We start from the raw sequence: 16,556 nt of genomic DNA, 5'->3' as shown, positions 1-16,556 counted from the left end.
TGAGCTGCTTCACAAGTTTTAGTGGGAGCAAGATTTAGGAGCCCATTTAGCATCAGCTGTACCCAGTGACATCGACACCCTCCCAGATTTGCACAATTGTAATAAATATTTGCTGTTTTGCCTTTTTTCTTTCTTTCCTTTTTTTTTTCTTTTTTCTTTTTTTCTTTTTTTTTTTTTTTTTCCTTTCTTCTTCTTCTTCTTGCTCTGATTAGAAAGAATATAAGAAGGACTTTGAAGAGTCCATGAAGGGCAGGAACCTCACTGGCCTGGAGGTCACACCATCCCTCTTACATGTCAAATACGCCACCAAAATAGCGAGCGAGGTACCAGCTCCTCTGGGCTTCTTCCCTCTGCTTCCTGCAGCACTTCCAGCATTCCCAGTTCTTCTTCCCCACTCTCCTGCCCACCCACACTCAGCATGTTCACATCCACTTAGTGCTGTCAGCTAATTTGCCATGGACATTTCTTCCTTGTCCTTTAACCCCATTCCCATTTGCTGCCCCTCTCTGACTTCCCTCAGCCTAACTGGTCCATATGTGTGTGCCTTGGCAATTTATCTTCCACAATAATCCCTATCTTTTCTTGGAGTAGTTCTTCCATAACCCTCTACAATAATCTTTCTTGTTTCCCAAATTTTTTTTTCTTTTTCCTTTTCTTTCGAAGCTTTTGGAATTCTTTTTTCTTTCATTTTCTTTAATTCTTTTTTGCAATAATGTCGGTAGAGTGTAAAACTCACTTAGGTCTGGCTTTGCAGTATTTTTACTTCTCCTCCTCCTGCAGAAAGAGTACAGGAAGGATCTGGAGGAAGGAGTCAAAGGGAAAGGACTGACGGCCTTGGAGGAGACTCCAGACATGCTGAGAGCCAAGAATGCCACTCAAATCCTGAACGAGGTATGGAAGAGCTGTTTGGAAAACGCCTGAGGGGATGGAACAGCCTCCAACTGCCATGGGCAGGGACAACTTGCAGCATCCCAGGCTGCTCCAAGCCCTGTCCAGCCTGGCCTGGGGCACTTCCAGGGATCCAGGGGCAGCCACAGTTTCTCTGGGAATTCCAGCCCAGCCCCTCCCCACCCTCCCAGCCAGGAATTCCTTCCCAGTATTCCATCCATCCCTGCCCTTTGGCTGGTGTGAACTTCATCATTCCCTAGAAACTCTTGAGTAGAGGGCAGGAAAGAACATGGATGAGGGAATAAGGATCAAAGGGGTCTTTTAAATAAGCTCTTTCCTGAGCAGTCACTGTCAGGAATTCAGATGGGAAACAGGACCTGGGATCAACACTCGCTCAAGAGACTCATTAATTAATTAATCAAGAGACTAAGCCAAGATTTAAGTCATGAAGCACAAACAAATAATCTGAAATTATATTATTTGTTTGTATAATTATGAGTTGATATTAGAAGTGTTCCTAGTTTGGGACTGGCACTGTTCCTGCTTTGGGATTGGCAGTGTTCCTGCTTTGGGACTGGTGCTATTCCTGGTTTGGGATTGGTATCATTCCTGGTTGGGATTTGCACTATTCCTGGTTAGAATGGGCACTGTTCCTGACTGGGATTGGCACTGGTCCTGACTAGGATGGGCAATGTTCCTGACTAGGATGGGCACTATTCCTGGTTTGGGATTGGTATCATTCCTGATTGGGATTGGCACTGGTCCTGACTAGGATGGGCACTATTCTTGGTTTGGAATTTGTACTATTCCTGAATAGGATGGGCACTATTCCTGGTTTGGAATTTGCACTATTCCTGGTTTGGGATTTGCACTATTCCTGGTTTAGGATGAGCACTGTTCCTGACTAGGATTGGCACTGTTCCTGGTTTGGGATTGGTATCATTCCTGACAGGGACTAGTACCATTCCTGGTTGGGATTGGCAGTGTTCCTGGTTTGGGATTGGTATCATTCCTCATTGGGACTGGTACCATTCCTGGTTGGGATTGGCACTGTTCCTGGCGTGTGCCTGTGAACCTGGAGCTGCTGCCCCCTTTCCATGGCCCACCCCTGTGTCCCCCTGCAGAAGGAGTACAAGAAAGCCCTGGAGCTGGAGATCCGTGGGAAGGGCCTGACCGAGCTGGCGCTGGAGACTCCGGATTTCCTCAGGGCCAGGAACGCCACCGACATCGCCAGCCAGGTCTGTGCCACCCCTGGCTCACTCAGCTCTTTCTAAAGCACAATTCCCATTCTCCTGGTTAAATCCAGTTGTGCAGAGATGATCAGAGGCCCCTAAACGTGAGCTTTGCCCGACAGATCAAATACAAACAATTGGCAGAAATGGAGAAAGCCAACTACACCAGTGTTGTTGATACTCCAGAGATTATTCATGCCCAGCAGGTCAAGAACCTTTCCAGCCAGGTATCTTGAGTGAAGCAATTAATCCTGCTCATGTGGGAACTCCAGGAAATACTAATTAAACACTCAAATAACCACCTCTCACAGCCTTCAGGAGGCACCAGGGAGCAAATCTTTCCAGAGCTCTGGAACTCTACGGCAATAATCTAATTAATTTTACTGCTGTGTCAAGTGACACAATAATTTCTCTTGCTTTGCAAAGCTAATTCTTTTTAAAGCAGATTTTTAATTTTCTACTCCTCAATAACCTGCTGTCTAAAATGAATCTTGCACAGAGGCATAATCTCAGTTTCTATCAGACAGAGAAGAACTCACATCTCCACAAAGACGAGCACTACTTAACAGTCAATAACTCCAGTTTGTTTCTTGCTGCTTTTGTGTTTTCTATTTTAATCCATTTGGGGTTTTCCATCAGAAAAAATACAAGGAAGATGCAGAGAAGAGCATGTCCTACTATGTACCTGTGGCTGACACACCAGAAATGCAGCGGGTCCGAGAGAATCAGAAGAACTTTAGCATGGTAAGCCCAGAAATAAATTTAAAAAAACCCCATATTTTTCTCATTTTTGAAGAAAACTGTCAGGGAAGTTGTACAGTGTAAAATTAACATTTGCCATTTTCCCTTTACACAGCTGCAGTATCAGTCAGACCTACAGAACAGTAAAGGAAAAGTCACAGTGGTGCAGGACACCCCAGAAATCCTGAGGGTGAAGGAAAACCAGAAGAATTTCAGCTCGGTATGGTCACCTTTGTCCCCACCCCTCAGCCTAAAAAATCGAGTTTAATATCTTTAATAAAATCACAATTTTTCTGTCCTTCTCCTACAGGTACAGTAAATTTATCTGGGCTTTATAAAGTGTTTTTCCAGCTGTTTTTTGTGGGGTGATTGCCCTCTTTCACAGGCACAGCTGTGATAGAGTTCAACAATCCCTCATTAAATTAATATAATTATTATCCCTTTCCTTTGTGCTGTTCCCATGCCAGTCCCAGTTCCCTGTCCTGCTGCCCCTCGTGCTCTGTGTGCCTGAGTTGTTGCCCAGTTCCTGTTGCCATCAAGTGCCTCAAGTCTCCTGTGGCATTTTGCCTCCAGCACCATTCACAAAGTGGAAAACATTTGTGTAAATCAAATTAGAGCAAATAATGATCTTCCATCCTAAAATTAGTCCACAAATGTTTGGATTATGGAATTATGAAATGAGTGGAAGGGACCTAAAGCTCATCTTCTTCCATCCTGCCACGAGCAGGGACTCCATCCACTAGCCCAAGAATATTCTACTGAAACGTGTTTGATAATTTGATTCATTGTATAAATGATCTTCTACTTAAAAAGCATTAAATATAAAAAATCAGCTCTTTTTTTTTCCCAAATGGTGCTCACTTTGGACACCTTCAGAGAGGCAGCACCAGAGTGGATCCTCTGGGCTTTCAGCTGCTCTGTTGAGTCCAAATTCAGTGTCTGGGAGCAAGAATGTTGTGTTTTGGATGCCTAACCTTATTGTCTTCATTCTAAATGTTAAGATTTTGTATAAAGAAGATATTGGAACTGGAACCACAATTGAAAAGACCCCAGAGATGCAGAGAGTTAAACGAACCCAGGATAATATCAGCTCGGTACACAAGAATTGATTTTTAATATTCACTCTACCGCTGCTAATTCAACTTGAAATAATATATATTTTTTTAATATATTTTTTCTTTTCTTTACATCTTGCTAACAGTGGTTTGGCCAATAACCCACCCAGCTACGGGTGACTTTCTGAAAGGTTTTGCCCATCCTTGTTACTTTAACAGTAACCTCTCTAATGATTAACATCCCATTTCTTACTCACAACCCATTTCTAAACCACAAAAGCTCTTGCTGTCAATTAGATCTCGTCCCTGATAGAGTCTGGACAGAAAAAAAGAACTGTTTAGGTGGGAAGGGATGTGTTGAAATTATCTGTTCCAACCCTGTGGCTCAGCTTTAGGATGAGTTGGGTTTTGAGGACCCCACAGGATGAAGATTCTACAACCTATTCCAGGGTGGGACCATCTCCCAGGAAAATCTGTTTTACTCTGCTCAGACTGAATTTTCTGCTGGTGATTTTTTTGGTTTGTTTTGTCCTGGAAAACTTAGATGTTATCTAAAAGTCACAGCACTCTAAAATTGGAATAATTTTACCTATTAATTTTATTTCAAAGCTCCTAAACATCCTCCACGCTTTTTTTTTTTTTTTTTTTTTTTAATGGTGGTGTCATTTAGTGTCATGCACTAACACTGCAGCCAGTTTGTTCATGCAGAATGTGTTAAAAATGTTTAAAATGTTCTCGTGAAAGGCTTTTTTTGTTGTTAGCAAAGCAGAAATGCAATGGCACCGTCCCTGCTGAAACGTTGTGTCATGATTCTCACCTTTGGTAAACAGGAGGGATTCTTACACATCCCAAATTCTCCTTTGCTTGGTAGAGAGGCCAAATAGGATCAGGTTTAAAGGAATTTATCTGGTTTTATCAAACCCTTTCAGTGCCATTCCCAGTGAAACAACACCTGAATTACCTTGTCACAGATTCCTTGGGAAGGTGAGGAGAAGGTGGTGAAGTCCTTTAAACTTTCCCTCTCCACGAGATCAGGACAAAGCTCTTTAGACACCTTTGAAAGCTTTCCTGTAAATCCTTTTCCCTTTCCCTGATTCCTGTGCTGGGATTTGCAGGTGAAGTACAAGGAGAGCATTGGGAAGGGGACTCCCATTCCCGACCTGCCGGAGGTGAAGCGAGTCAAGGAGACCCAGAAGCACATCAGCTCGGTAATGTCCCTTAATGTCCCTGTTCCCTGACATCAGCTCCATCATTCCCTCTCGCCTGCCCCCTCCAGGGCTCTGCTCCAGCCTTTTCCTCTTGGGAAAGCTCCAGCTTCTCCCAGATCCCTGTGGCCAGCAGCAGGAAATCGAAATATTTGAGTTTTACAGGGATTATCCCACTCAGTCGCTGCTGTGTTTCTTCTGTGGCCTTTTCTGACCACAGAGCTAAGAATAAAAATTACCCAGGTTATGTGTTGAAGTTTGACTGGGAAAAAAAAAAAAAGATCAGGAAGACAGAACTTTGAGGGAAAAAATCCAATTGGAACCTTTTGGTGTGACAATTATAAGGGAAAACAAAACCTTCCCATATCCAGTCAAGTGTAAATTGCACAGCTCACTTATGGACAACTGAGTTGTTTTTCCAAATGATTCCTCCTTTTTTCCTAACCTTCCCCACAAGTTGTTTTCCCTTGCTGTAATTAATTAATTTGTTTCAATGACACCAAGCAGTGAAATATTTTTTGTTCATTTGGTTTGGTACAAGGATTTTCCTACTCTCAAGAAGAGCTTTGAGTGCATTTGTCAGGTTGGGGTTATTCCACAAATATCTCCTTTCATGAAAAGTACAATTTTTAAAAATCAAATAACTACAGGTTAAATTAAACCTTATAACATGAGTGGTGGCACTCAGTTGTTTTTGTTTCCTAGTGATTTAACCCAAAGTAAAATAGTGATGCAAACAAACAAAAGTGGAAATGAATAAAGCTCACAGTGAAATCTTTGTGCACTGAACAATTCCAGGAAAGGTTAAACTGTTTATTAATCCCATAAAAAAAAGCTGACTGCCTGAAAAGTAATTCTATCATATTCCCTAGACTGAGATGAAAAATAAAATATCCCTCTCAGAGTGGGCTCAGCAGAATATTTTAATTTGTGTCCTTTAAACGAAGACACATTGAAGGGAAATTACTCTGAGCTGGTGATGACTGTGCTGATAACCATCCTGAGGGATGGAAATGGTGTTTTTATCTCTGTACAATCCCAGTTTGTAACCCCAGTGAGGAGGTCAGGGGTGGTCTGACCCTGCTGGTGCTTGTGTCCCACAGGTGTTGTACAAGGAGGAGCTGGGCACAGGCACCCCCACGCCCGTGACCCCAGAAATGGAGCGAGTCAAACGCAACCAGGAGCAGATTAGCTCGGTACTTCCACCCTGCAGGAGTTATAACAACGGGATGTTGTTATAATCCTGTGCCCCTAACACCCTAACCTTGTTCTTCCTCAGGGGTTTAGTCCTGCCTGTGCCCTGGCAGGGTTTTAACTCATTGATCTTCCACTGTTTGTGCTTTTTGGGGGGAGGATTTACACCTTCACGTGCTTTTCTTCTAAGAACAAACCTGCCTGAAAATAATCCTGGGCTATTTCCTGAGCTAAACCGGGCAGCAGAACATCCCTGTGGAGTTGTGGTGTTTCTCCCCACGTTTGTTTCACCCTGAGCCTTCATCTCCTCTCTGCAGTGACCCATTCACAGAATAATCCCCCACAGCCTCCTCCTCAATCCTTGCCTTTGGAACGAGCGATGAATCCCGAGTGATCCTAACGCTAAACACAATCCCACAGCAGCAGGGATTTGGTGGCTGTGGCCTGGCCTCAGTGGGGTTTTTGTGGCACTGCTGTTGTCGCTCACAGGTGTTGTACAAGGAGGGTTTAGGGGCTGGCACTGCCACGCCGGTGACGCCGGAGATGGAGCGGGTCCGCCGGAACCAGGAGCACATCAGCTCGGTACTGAGGGGTCACCAGCCCCTGCTCCCCTCCCAAACCCAACCCTGTCACCCCTGAATGTCCCATCCTTGGGTGTGCTGGGAGCAACCTTTCCATCATCACACCCCGAAACCCCTGCCAGGATATTAATATTTCCGTTTTCCCCTCCGTTTAACTCGTGCCGTTGTTGCAGAAGGAAGATTTTTAACCTCAGGAATGGAAGCACAGGAGCAAAGCCTTCTTCTGCTTCCTAAGGAAATATTTATGGTGGGAATGGTGTCAGTGCTCCTCAGGAGCAGAGCCCACCCTTCCAGCACCTCCAGCCCATGGAAAATGGGCTCTCAACCCTTCCTGAGTCCTGGCACAGGGAATGTTTGGGTCTCTGCCTGCTCCTGCCCTGGGGCTCTGCTGTCCCAATGTCTTTGTGAGGAGCCTGGTGACATTCCCAGCTCCTGGCACTGAGGGGACAGCAGGAAAACATCCAGTGTGGGTGGGAAAATCACTGCAGCAGGGAATTCCTGTGTGGAATTCCCACTGCTGACACATCCACCTGGAAGAGCACCATGGAACCCTTTGTTCTGTAATTCTGTTTGTATTTGTGCCTGTTTGGGGTCACCCTGCCCCAATCCCACCTGAATTTTAATTCTGTAATTCTGTTTGTATTTGTGCCTTGTTTGGGGCCACCCTGCCCCAGTCCCACCTGAATTCTGGCCTGAATTTTTATTCTGTAATTCTGGTTGAATTTGTGCCCTGTTTGGGGTCACCCTGCCCCAATCCCAGCTGAATTCGGTCCTGAATTTTAATTCTGTAGTTCTGTTTTAGGGCTCTTTGATGAGCTTTGACCAAACCAAAACTCTTTCTTTTTTTTCACACTTTGCAGGTTCACAATGTTAAATTATTTCTCTTCTCCTTTCTGTCCTTCCCCTTCCACTTTTTCTCTTGTATTTTATATTTTAATATTTTTATTTATAAATTATTTTGTACATTATTTCATTTCATATTTTGTTTTGTAATCAATTTTCTTTTAATTCATTTGATATTTTATTTCAATTTATATTTTCTTTCATTTCATATTTAATTTTATTTTTAAACTTTAATGATATATTTTATTTGATTTTCATTCATTTAATATTTTCATTTTATATTTATTTTATTTTATTTTCCACACTCCTGTTGCCCCACAGGTGTTGTACAAGGAGGGGCTGGGGGTTGGCACCCCAGTTCCTGTCACTCCTGAGATGGAGAGGGTCAAACGCAACCAGGAGAATTTTAGCTCGGTATCTTTTTATCCTTTCAGAAAAAAACCCTCAGTTCTCTGTAACTCTTTAACACCTGCCAACTTAAAATCCTCTCAAATTAACTTATAAAAAAATCCTCTTTCTGCTCTTATGTTTTTAGGTATATATTTTATATTTTTAAAATAACTTTTTCCTTATAATGTAACATTGGATGTAAATTAAATTTTTCCCTGAAGTTTAAGCTAGTTTGCATTTATAAACCTATTTTTTTTCATAATTTACTGAATTCCCTGTCTATAATACTTTATTCCTCTGCTGGAGCCTCTCCAAGCAGTCAGATTTATATTCCCAGCTGAATTTATCACAATTAATAACTGATTTATGCTCCCTCGATTTTCCTGCTCTCTGACACATTTGGTGAACATAAAATCCCATTAACTCCCTCCATAAAATGCAGAACTTTTTGGTCGTTTTTCCCTGTTTTTGACTGCCCTGTTGCCCCACAGGTGTTGTACAAGGAGGGGCTGGGGGTTGGCACCCCAGTTCCTGTCACTCCTGAGATGGAGAGGGTCAAACGCAACCAGGAGAATTTTAGCTCGGTATCTTTTTATCATTTCAGAAACAAAACCCTCAGTTCTCTGTAACTCTTTAACACCTGCCAACTTAAAATCCTCTCAAATTAACTTATAAAAAAATCCTCTTTCTGCTCTCATGTTTTTAGGCATATATTTTACATACTTATTTTTAAAAATAACTTTTTCCTTTTCATTTAATATTGGATGTAAATTAAATTTTTATGATGTTTAAGCTAGTTTGCATTTATAAACCTATTTTTTTTTCATAATTTACTGAATTCCCTGTCTATAATACTTTATTCCTCTGCTGGAGCCTCTCCAAGCAGTCAGATTTATATTCCCAGCTGAATTTATCACAATTAATAACTGATTTATGCTCCCTCGATTTTCCTGCTTTCTGGCACATTCAGTGGGCATAAAATCCCATTAACTCCCTCCATAAAATGCAGAATTTTTGGGTTGTTTTCCCTGTTTTTGACTGCCCTGTTGCCCCACAGGTGTTGTACAAGGAGGGGCTGGGGGTTGGCACCCCAGTTCCTGTCACTCCTGAGATGGAGAGGGTCAAACGCAACCAGGAGAATTTTAGCTCGGTATCTTTTTATCCTTTCAGAAAAAAAACCCTCAGTTCTCTGTAACTCTTTAACACCTGCCAACTTAAAATCCTCTCAAATTAACTTATAAAAAAATCCTCTTTCTGCTCTTATGTTTTTAGGTATATATTTTATATTTTTAAAATAACTTTTTCCTTATAATGTAACATTGGATGTAAATTAAATTTTTCCCTGAAGTTTAAGCTAGTTTGCATTTATAAACCTATTATTTTTTCATAATTTACTGAATTCCCTGTCTATAATACTTTATTCCTCTGCTGGAGCCTCTCCCAGCAGTCAGATTTATATTCCCAGCTGAATTTATCACAATTAATAACTGATTTATGCTCCCTCATTTTTCCTGCTCTCTGACACATTTGGTGAACATAAAATCCCATTAACACCCTCCATAAAATGCAGAACTTTTTGGTTGTTTTCCCTGTTTTTGACTGCCCTGTTGCCCCACAGGTGTTGTACAAGGAGGGGCTGGGGGTTGGCACCCCAGTTCCTGTCACTCCTGAGATGGAGAGGGTCAAACGCAACCAGGAGAATTTTAGCTCGGTATCTTTTTATCCTTTCAGAAAAAAAACCCTCAGTTCTCTGTAACTCTTTAACACCTGCCAACTTAAAATCCTCTCAAATTAACTTATAAAAAAATCCCCTTTCTGCTCTTATATTTTTAGGTATATATTTTATATTTTTTAAAATAACTTTTTCCTTATGATTTAACACTGGATATTAAATTATTTTTTTCCTGAAGTTTAAGCTAGTTTTCCATTTATAAACCTATTATTTTTTCATAATTTACTGAATTCCCTGTCTATAATACTTTATTCCTCTACTGGAGCCTCTCCCAGCAGTCAGATTTATATTCCCACCTGAACTTATCACAATTAATAACTGATTTACACTCCCTCATTTTTCCTGCTCTCTGACACATTTGGTGAACATAAAATCCCATTAACTCCCTCCATAAAATGCAGAATTTTTGGGTTGTTTTCCCTGTTTTTGACTGCCCTGTTGCCCCACAGGTGTTGTACAAGGAGGAGCTGGGGACAGGAACTCCCACCCCTGTCACCCCTGAGATCGAGAGGGTCAAACGCAATCAAGAAAACTTTAGCTCGGTATTTTGGAATTTCCAAAGCCAAAAAATAATAACGAAAAAATCCCCTTTAAAATAATCTTAACCCCCAAATAATTGATTGACAAAAGATCATCCCATTCCTTGTGTTTTACCTTTTTTTCCCTCCTTTGGAATCACTGATTTATTTTGATGAGATCCGTCCCACTAATGAGTTTCCGTTCCTTCTTCCCATCTTTTTCCTGACGTATTTTTTATGATCTGCCTTTTCCTTTCATTAATCACTTCCATCCTTGAGTATTTTTTTATTTTCCCTTGGTTTTCCCATGTATAAAAAATCTAAACTATTCCTTTCCTGACCCAAATCCGTGGCTGTGATCCCTGAGCCTGCTGTGCTGGGTGTGAGATGGGGAACAAAAATCACCTGGAATTGCTGCCTGGATTCCTCCTGCCTGGGGTTTGGTGCCTTTCCCTTGGGTTTGGTGCCTCTCCCTTGGGTTTGGTGCCTCTTCCCTTGGGTTTGGTGCCACTTCCTTTGGGTTTGGTGCCTTTTCCTTGGGTTTGGTGCCTTTTCCTTGGGTTTGGTGCCTTTTCCTTGGGTTTGGTGCCTCTTCCTTTGGGTTTGGTGCCTCTTCCTTGGGTTTGGTGCCTCTTCCTTGGGTTTGGTGCCTTTTCCTTGGGTTTGGTGCCTCTTCCCTTGGGTTTGGTGCCTCTTCCCTTGGGTTTGGTGCCTCTTCCTTGGGTTTGGTGCCTCTTCCTTGGGTTTGGTGCCTCTTCCCTTGGGTTTAGTGCCTTTTCCTTGGGTTTGGTGCCTTTTCTTTGGGTTTGGTGCCTCTTCCCTTGGATTAGGTGCCTCTTCCTTGGGTTTGGTGCCTTTTCTTTGGGTGTGGTGCCTTTTCTTTGGGTTTGGTGCCTCTTCCTTTGGGTTTGGTGCCTTTTCCTTTAGGAAATGTGACAGGGATGCACTGGAAGTGTTCTGGGGGTGTTGGAATGTGTGGAAAGGTGAGGGAAGTGTCACTAAAAACAGGAGAGCACTGGAAATTATATGTATGTAATGTACAATACATTTAAAATATATATATAAAAAATAAAAATATAAACATATAAAATGTATTAAAATATATAATAATATAAAATATATTGTCTGTAAAATACATAAAATATATGAGTATATCAATATAATAATATAGTAGTATATTATTATATAAAATTATATATAAATTGATTAATAACTAGTTTATATATGATATATAATTATGCATAATAATTTATATGTAAAGATATCCTTTTTTCCCACTATCCCACCTGAATCCACCCTCCTCCAGCCTCAGTCACATCATCATTTTAAATGATTTTTTTATTCCCAGGGATTTTTACACCCAGGATGTGTCAGAAGCCCCTCTCTGATGCTTTAAATCTGATTTTTTTTGCCCCTTGCCCCACAGGTGTTGTACAAGGAGGAGTTGGGGACAGGAACCCCCACCCCTGTCACCCCCGAGATTGAGAGGGTCAAACGCAATCAAGAACACATTAGCTCGGTATTTTGGAATTTCAAAAGCCAAAATTTAATAATTTTTAAATTAAAAAGAATTAAAAATAATTTAAAAATCCCTCTTAATCGATTTTAAAATACTTTTTAACCAACAAAACAGTATTCTTGTTTCCTTATCATCGACTTACCCAAAAAATAATATCCTGGTCCCTCCCAGAATTTTTTTCCTTCATAATTGTTACTTATATTGTTCTTATTCACTTCATTTTTAATTATATCGTTTTAGTAATTGAATCTCACCTTTTTTTTAACTCTTAAAAACCCACTCTGTTTTCCTTGATTAGTCCCCAAAAATTCTTTTTTTAACTCTTAAAATCCACCCTGTTTTCTTTATTTAGTCCCAACAATTCTTTTTTTTAAACTCTTAAAAACTCACCCTGTAGTCCTTATTTATTTTTCCCGAGTCTTTTAAAAAAACCTCTTAAAAACCCACCCTGTTTTCCCTATTTAGTCCCAGCAATCTTGGTTTTTTTAACTCTTAAAAACCCCACCCTGTTTCCTTTATTTAATCCCAACAAATTTTATTTCCTTGACTCTTAAAATCCACCCTATTTTCTTTATTTAGTCCCAGCAATTTTTATTTCCTTAACTCTTAAACCCCATCTTGTTTCCTTTATTTAATCCTAAAAATAATTAAAAAAAAAAAAAAAAAAAACTCTTAAAATCCACCCTTTTTTCCTTATTTAGCCACAACAATCCTTTGGTTTTAACTCTTAAAAACCCCCACTCTATTTTCCCTATTTAATCCCACCTTCAGTTTTGTTCTGTGGAGTGAATTTTCCCAATTTTCCTTGATTTTATCCTGGAGATTTTCCTGATTTTCCCGATTTTCTCCTGGAGAACTAAACCTCGCCTGGCTGTGGCAGGAACCAGAAGTGCTTTATTTGCTATTTGCTATTTATTTACTATTTCTTGATGCTTTCCCAGCTTTTATTGCCCGGTTTTTTGAGCAGAGCTGCTGCTTTGGAGCGGGATTTCTTTCTCCCATCCCGAATTTGTGTCCTGGGTTGTTTTTTTTTCCCCCCATCCCTGATCCAGCCCCGTTGGTTCTCCTGCAGGTTCTGTACCGGGAGGAGCCGGGCACGGGCACCCCAATCCCGGTCACTCCCGAGCTGGAGCGGGTCAAACGCAACCAGGAGCACCTCAGCTCGGTATTGTGGGCACCAGGCCTTTTCCCTTTAATCCCACTCCACCACCGCTCCTTAACCTTCCCAAAAAACCCAAAATTCCTCTCTTTATTCCGCCTAATCCACTCATAAGCGCATCCTCATAAACGCATCCTCATAAACGCATCCTCTCCTCCTCACTCCTTCGCTGATGGAATTATTTACCAATATTGACGTCGTTCTGAATTATTTACAAATCATTTTATTTTTTCGTGGTTCTAAGTATTCTTTAACCGTTTTGTTCCCCTTTTTATATGTGGTTTGTTGGGGTTTTATTATTTTTTTTAATACTTGGAATTCTTCGTGCCTTGCTTTAACCGTGGATGAGGGAGGGTGTGACTCCTCAGGAGTTCTGCAGTGGGGGTAATAACGCTCCCATTCCGCCGGAAAATTCGGATTTTGTGGATTTCCGAGGTGGCTGATGGGTCTGGACGGTTTCTTGTTGTGCAGGTGTTGTACAAGGAGAGCGTGGGGACAGGGACCCCCACTCCTGTCACCCCCGAGATGGAGAGGGTCAAACGCAACCAGGAGATTTGCAGCTCGGTACTTTGCCAAGAGCCAAAACTTCCCTTTTTTAACTCTTTAAAACCCACGGTTGAAACCTTTTAACTCTTTTGAAGCCCTTTTTTTAACCGTTTGGAGAAGGATTTATCCCAAAATAACTCTGCTGGCCCTGCTCCGAAGCAGCTCAGAGCAGGGCTCACTCCTCACTCGTGGCTTTCTCAGGTTGAAATGTTAACTCGGTTCAGTTGATCTCGGTTTTAAGAGTGATTTTAATGTCCTGTTCTAACCCTAAACCCGCTCAAATCCTTTTCTCTGCAGTGCTGCCGTTTCTTTTAAAGCAGTTAATTGAGTTTTCCAGTGGGATTTTGTGCTCTTTGATGCAATACTTACCCCATTTATCACCAGCAGTCCAAGCCGGGCTGCCAAACTACTTCTCTACTAAAACAGTGCCCAGGACCTGCTTTCAAACCACCTGGGGCACTAAATCCAAGGGGAATTAAAAAAAAGGAATTTATCGGGAGAGCTGTTACTGACTGTGGCTTTCTCTGGCTCCTTTCTCTCATCCCGCAGGTGTTGTATAAGGAAAACATAGGGAAAGCCACCCCCACCCCCGTCACCCCCGAGATGGAGAGAGTCAAACGCAACCAAGAGATCATTAGCTCGGTACTTGCCGCAGGAAAAGTTCCTAAAAACCGGAGTGAAGTGTTTAACCCGGCTGGAGCATCAGCAACCCGTGCTTATTAACCCCTGAAATGACCCTGTGCCCCCGTGCTCGCACACAAACCGCACCGGCTTCTCCTTAACGCTGCCCCAGGCAGGGTTTTACTAGGGAAAAAAATCCCTTTTTGGGATGGATGTTGTTGTCCTGAGTTTTTTTTAACCCTTTCTTACTCCACCTGCACGCCGATGATTCCAGCCAGGGCCCGTTCCTGCAATCCCAGATTAATGGCAGAGCTCCAATTCCTCCTCCTGTGCTCCAGCCCTAACTCAGTGTTTAAAAAAAAAAAAAAAAAAAAAAAAAAAAAAAAGCTTCTTGTTCTGCTTTTTGGGGTTTTTTGTTGTTGTTGTTGTTTTCCTTTTCAATGACGTTTGGATACTCCCTTGCATCCCGTAGGTTTTGTACAAGGAAAATGTGGGGAAGGTGACCCCGACCCCCATCACCCCCGAGATGGAGAGAGTCAAACGCAATCAAGAGATCATTAGCTCGGTACCTGCCCAGAAATTTCTGGTTTCCTTTGTGCTTCAACTTAATCAAGTAACAGCCTAACTCTCACTCAGAGCTGGTTTTCATTATTTAAAAAAAAAGAGATGTATTTATTTATTTTTTTTCTGCACATTAATTGCTCCTTCTAAACCCAAATCACTTCGGTGTTAACGGTGTGAGCCAGAATTTTAGGCTTTTTTTTACAACTTGGTTTGTGAATTTGTGGGTTCTATCCAGACCATCTCAAGAGTTTGGAATCCTTGGTGGGGAATGTTTGGCTTGGAAGGGACATAGAGCTCATTTCATTCCCTTACCTCCCACTGTCCAAGGTTTTCCAGGGATATTCAGGTTTCTCTCTGTGTTTCACCTTTTCATTGGATTTTCAGGCGGATTTGACTTCAGGGAAAAACACCCATCCCTGACATCATTTTTTGGGACAGCGTGGAAGGAAAATTCAACCTTCCTTCCAAAAAGATCAGGAACTGCTTTAAATATAGATTTAAAAAGCATTTCTTAAACAGCTTTTTAGAGCCAGAGGCATGTCCTGAGCCTCTGGAGCCACCCAGCACCTGGATAGAGCCCCTATAACCCCAAATCCCCTCTCCCTGCTCCTCACCCCTCCCGGCAGCACTAAACGTTTGAGGTTTTGAAATCTGGTAACAAAAGCAATCATTTGTGTTCCAGCCCCGGTGTTTTGGGGTTGTTTAAGAGCCCGGGGGGGTTGTTCTGTGTCCCGCAGGTGTTGTACAAAGAGAACGTGGGGCAGGCGACCCCCACGCCCGTCACTCCCGAGATGGAGCGAGTCAAACGCAACCAGGAGCAGATCAGCTCGGTATTCCCCCAGGGAAACCCTTCCCAAACCTCCCACTGCCCTGCTTAACACCACACCATGTCCTAGAGCTCTTCTGAATAACCTCACTCTGCCTGGTTTTATTTAACCCTCTAATTTTTTTCTCTTTACAAAGTCACCTCTTAAGTGCCGTAACTTCAAAAGTCGTTTAACTTGTTAATACGATTTTTCCTGACTTTTTTGGGGTTGGTTTTTTTTTCCCCTAACGGCTGGTGTTGAGTGTAAAGCCAGTAACATCCCAGTTGTGGAGTTCTGCCCCGGTGACCGAGTTCCTTTGTGGTCTGTAGGTTGCTTACAGGGAAGGTTTAGGGAAGGCCACTCCCAGCCCGGTCACTCCGGAGATGGAGAGAGTCAAGCGGAACCAGGAACAAATCAGCTCGGTACTGAAAGCACAGCCAAGCACCTTGTGTCCAAAATAACCATCCTCAGCCAAACTCCACCTAATTCAGCCTGATTTTCCCAGTTTTCCTTATTTTTGCCTATTTTCCCTTAGATTTTTTTTTAAATTTTTTTACCTTTTGCCAATAACGTTTCAGCCGCTTTGTTTCCCAAGATCGTTTCCACTCTTGCAGGGCTGACTTTGCTTGAACATTAACCCCACTCCCAGGAAAAGCTGGAATTCTCCCAGCCCGAGCTGTTGCCCACATATCTTTGTGCCCTGCAGGTGCTGTACAAGGAGCACATGGCCAAGGGAACCCCGACCCCGCTGACCCCGGAGATGGAGAGAGCCAAACGCAACCAGGAGAACATCAGCTCGGTGGGTGAAACTCAGGGAGAGAACATTCCACCCCTGAAATCCTTCTTTGGAAGGATATGGAGCCACAGGGGATTCTGTAAAGCTTTCTGCTGCAATTAAGTGTTTCTGTGATGAGTTGGGTTCGCTTGGGGTGTTTTTTTAAGAAGTTAAATTTCAAATTACT

General features: G+C 42.2%; 1 protein-coding gene across 1 annotated transcript in view; it reads left to right on the top strand.

Moving 5' to 3' along the window:
• Positions 1 to 16,556, top strand: part of NEB (nebulin) — a 99,360-nt gene that overhangs the window by 78,497 nt on the left and 4,307 nt on the right. The window contains exons 124-145 of the mRNA XM_066323198.1: positions 213 to 323; positions 781 to 891; positions 2,013 to 2,126; positions 2,243 to 2,347; positions 2,760 to 2,864; positions 2,977 to 3,081; positions 3,863 to 3,955; positions 5,032 to 5,124; positions 6,225 to 6,317; positions 6,805 to 6,897; positions 8,061 to 8,153; positions 8,621 to 8,713; positions 9,187 to 9,279; positions 9,748 to 9,840; positions 10,311 to 10,403; positions 11,806 to 11,898; positions 12,971 to 13,063; positions 13,529 to 13,621; positions 14,153 to 14,245; positions 14,697 to 14,789; positions 15,526 to 15,618; positions 16,301 to 16,393. Coding sequence (XP_066179295.1) covers positions 213 to 323; positions 781 to 891; positions 2,013 to 2,126; positions 2,243 to 2,347; positions 2,760 to 2,864; positions 2,977 to 3,081; positions 3,863 to 3,955; positions 5,032 to 5,124; positions 6,225 to 6,317; positions 6,805 to 6,897; positions 8,061 to 8,153; positions 8,621 to 8,713; positions 9,187 to 9,279; positions 9,748 to 9,840; positions 10,311 to 10,403; positions 11,806 to 11,898; positions 12,971 to 13,063; positions 13,529 to 13,621; positions 14,153 to 14,245; positions 14,697 to 14,789; positions 15,526 to 15,618; positions 16,301 to 16,393 — 2,139 coding nt within the window. The remainder of the gene's footprint in view (positions 1 to 212; positions 324 to 780; positions 892 to 2,012; positions 2,127 to 2,242; positions 2,348 to 2,759; positions 2,865 to 2,976; positions 3,082 to 3,862; positions 3,956 to 5,031; positions 5,125 to 6,224; positions 6,318 to 6,804; positions 6,898 to 8,060; positions 8,154 to 8,620; positions 8,714 to 9,186; positions 9,280 to 9,747; positions 9,841 to 10,310; positions 10,404 to 11,805; positions 11,899 to 12,970; positions 13,064 to 13,528; positions 13,622 to 14,152; positions 14,246 to 14,696; positions 14,790 to 15,525; positions 15,619 to 16,300; positions 16,394 to 16,556) is intronic.

The sequence above is a fragment of the Sylvia atricapilla genome, chromosome 7, assembly GCF_009819655.1.
Source record: "Sylvia atricapilla isolate bSylAtr1 chromosome 7, bSylAtr1.pri, whole genome shotgun sequence".
In the NCBI taxonomy this organism is placed as follows: Eukaryota; Metazoa; Chordata; class Aves; order Passeriformes; family Sylviidae; genus Sylvia; species Sylvia atricapilla.
This window is presented reverse-complemented; position numbering and strand designations above follow the sequence as displayed.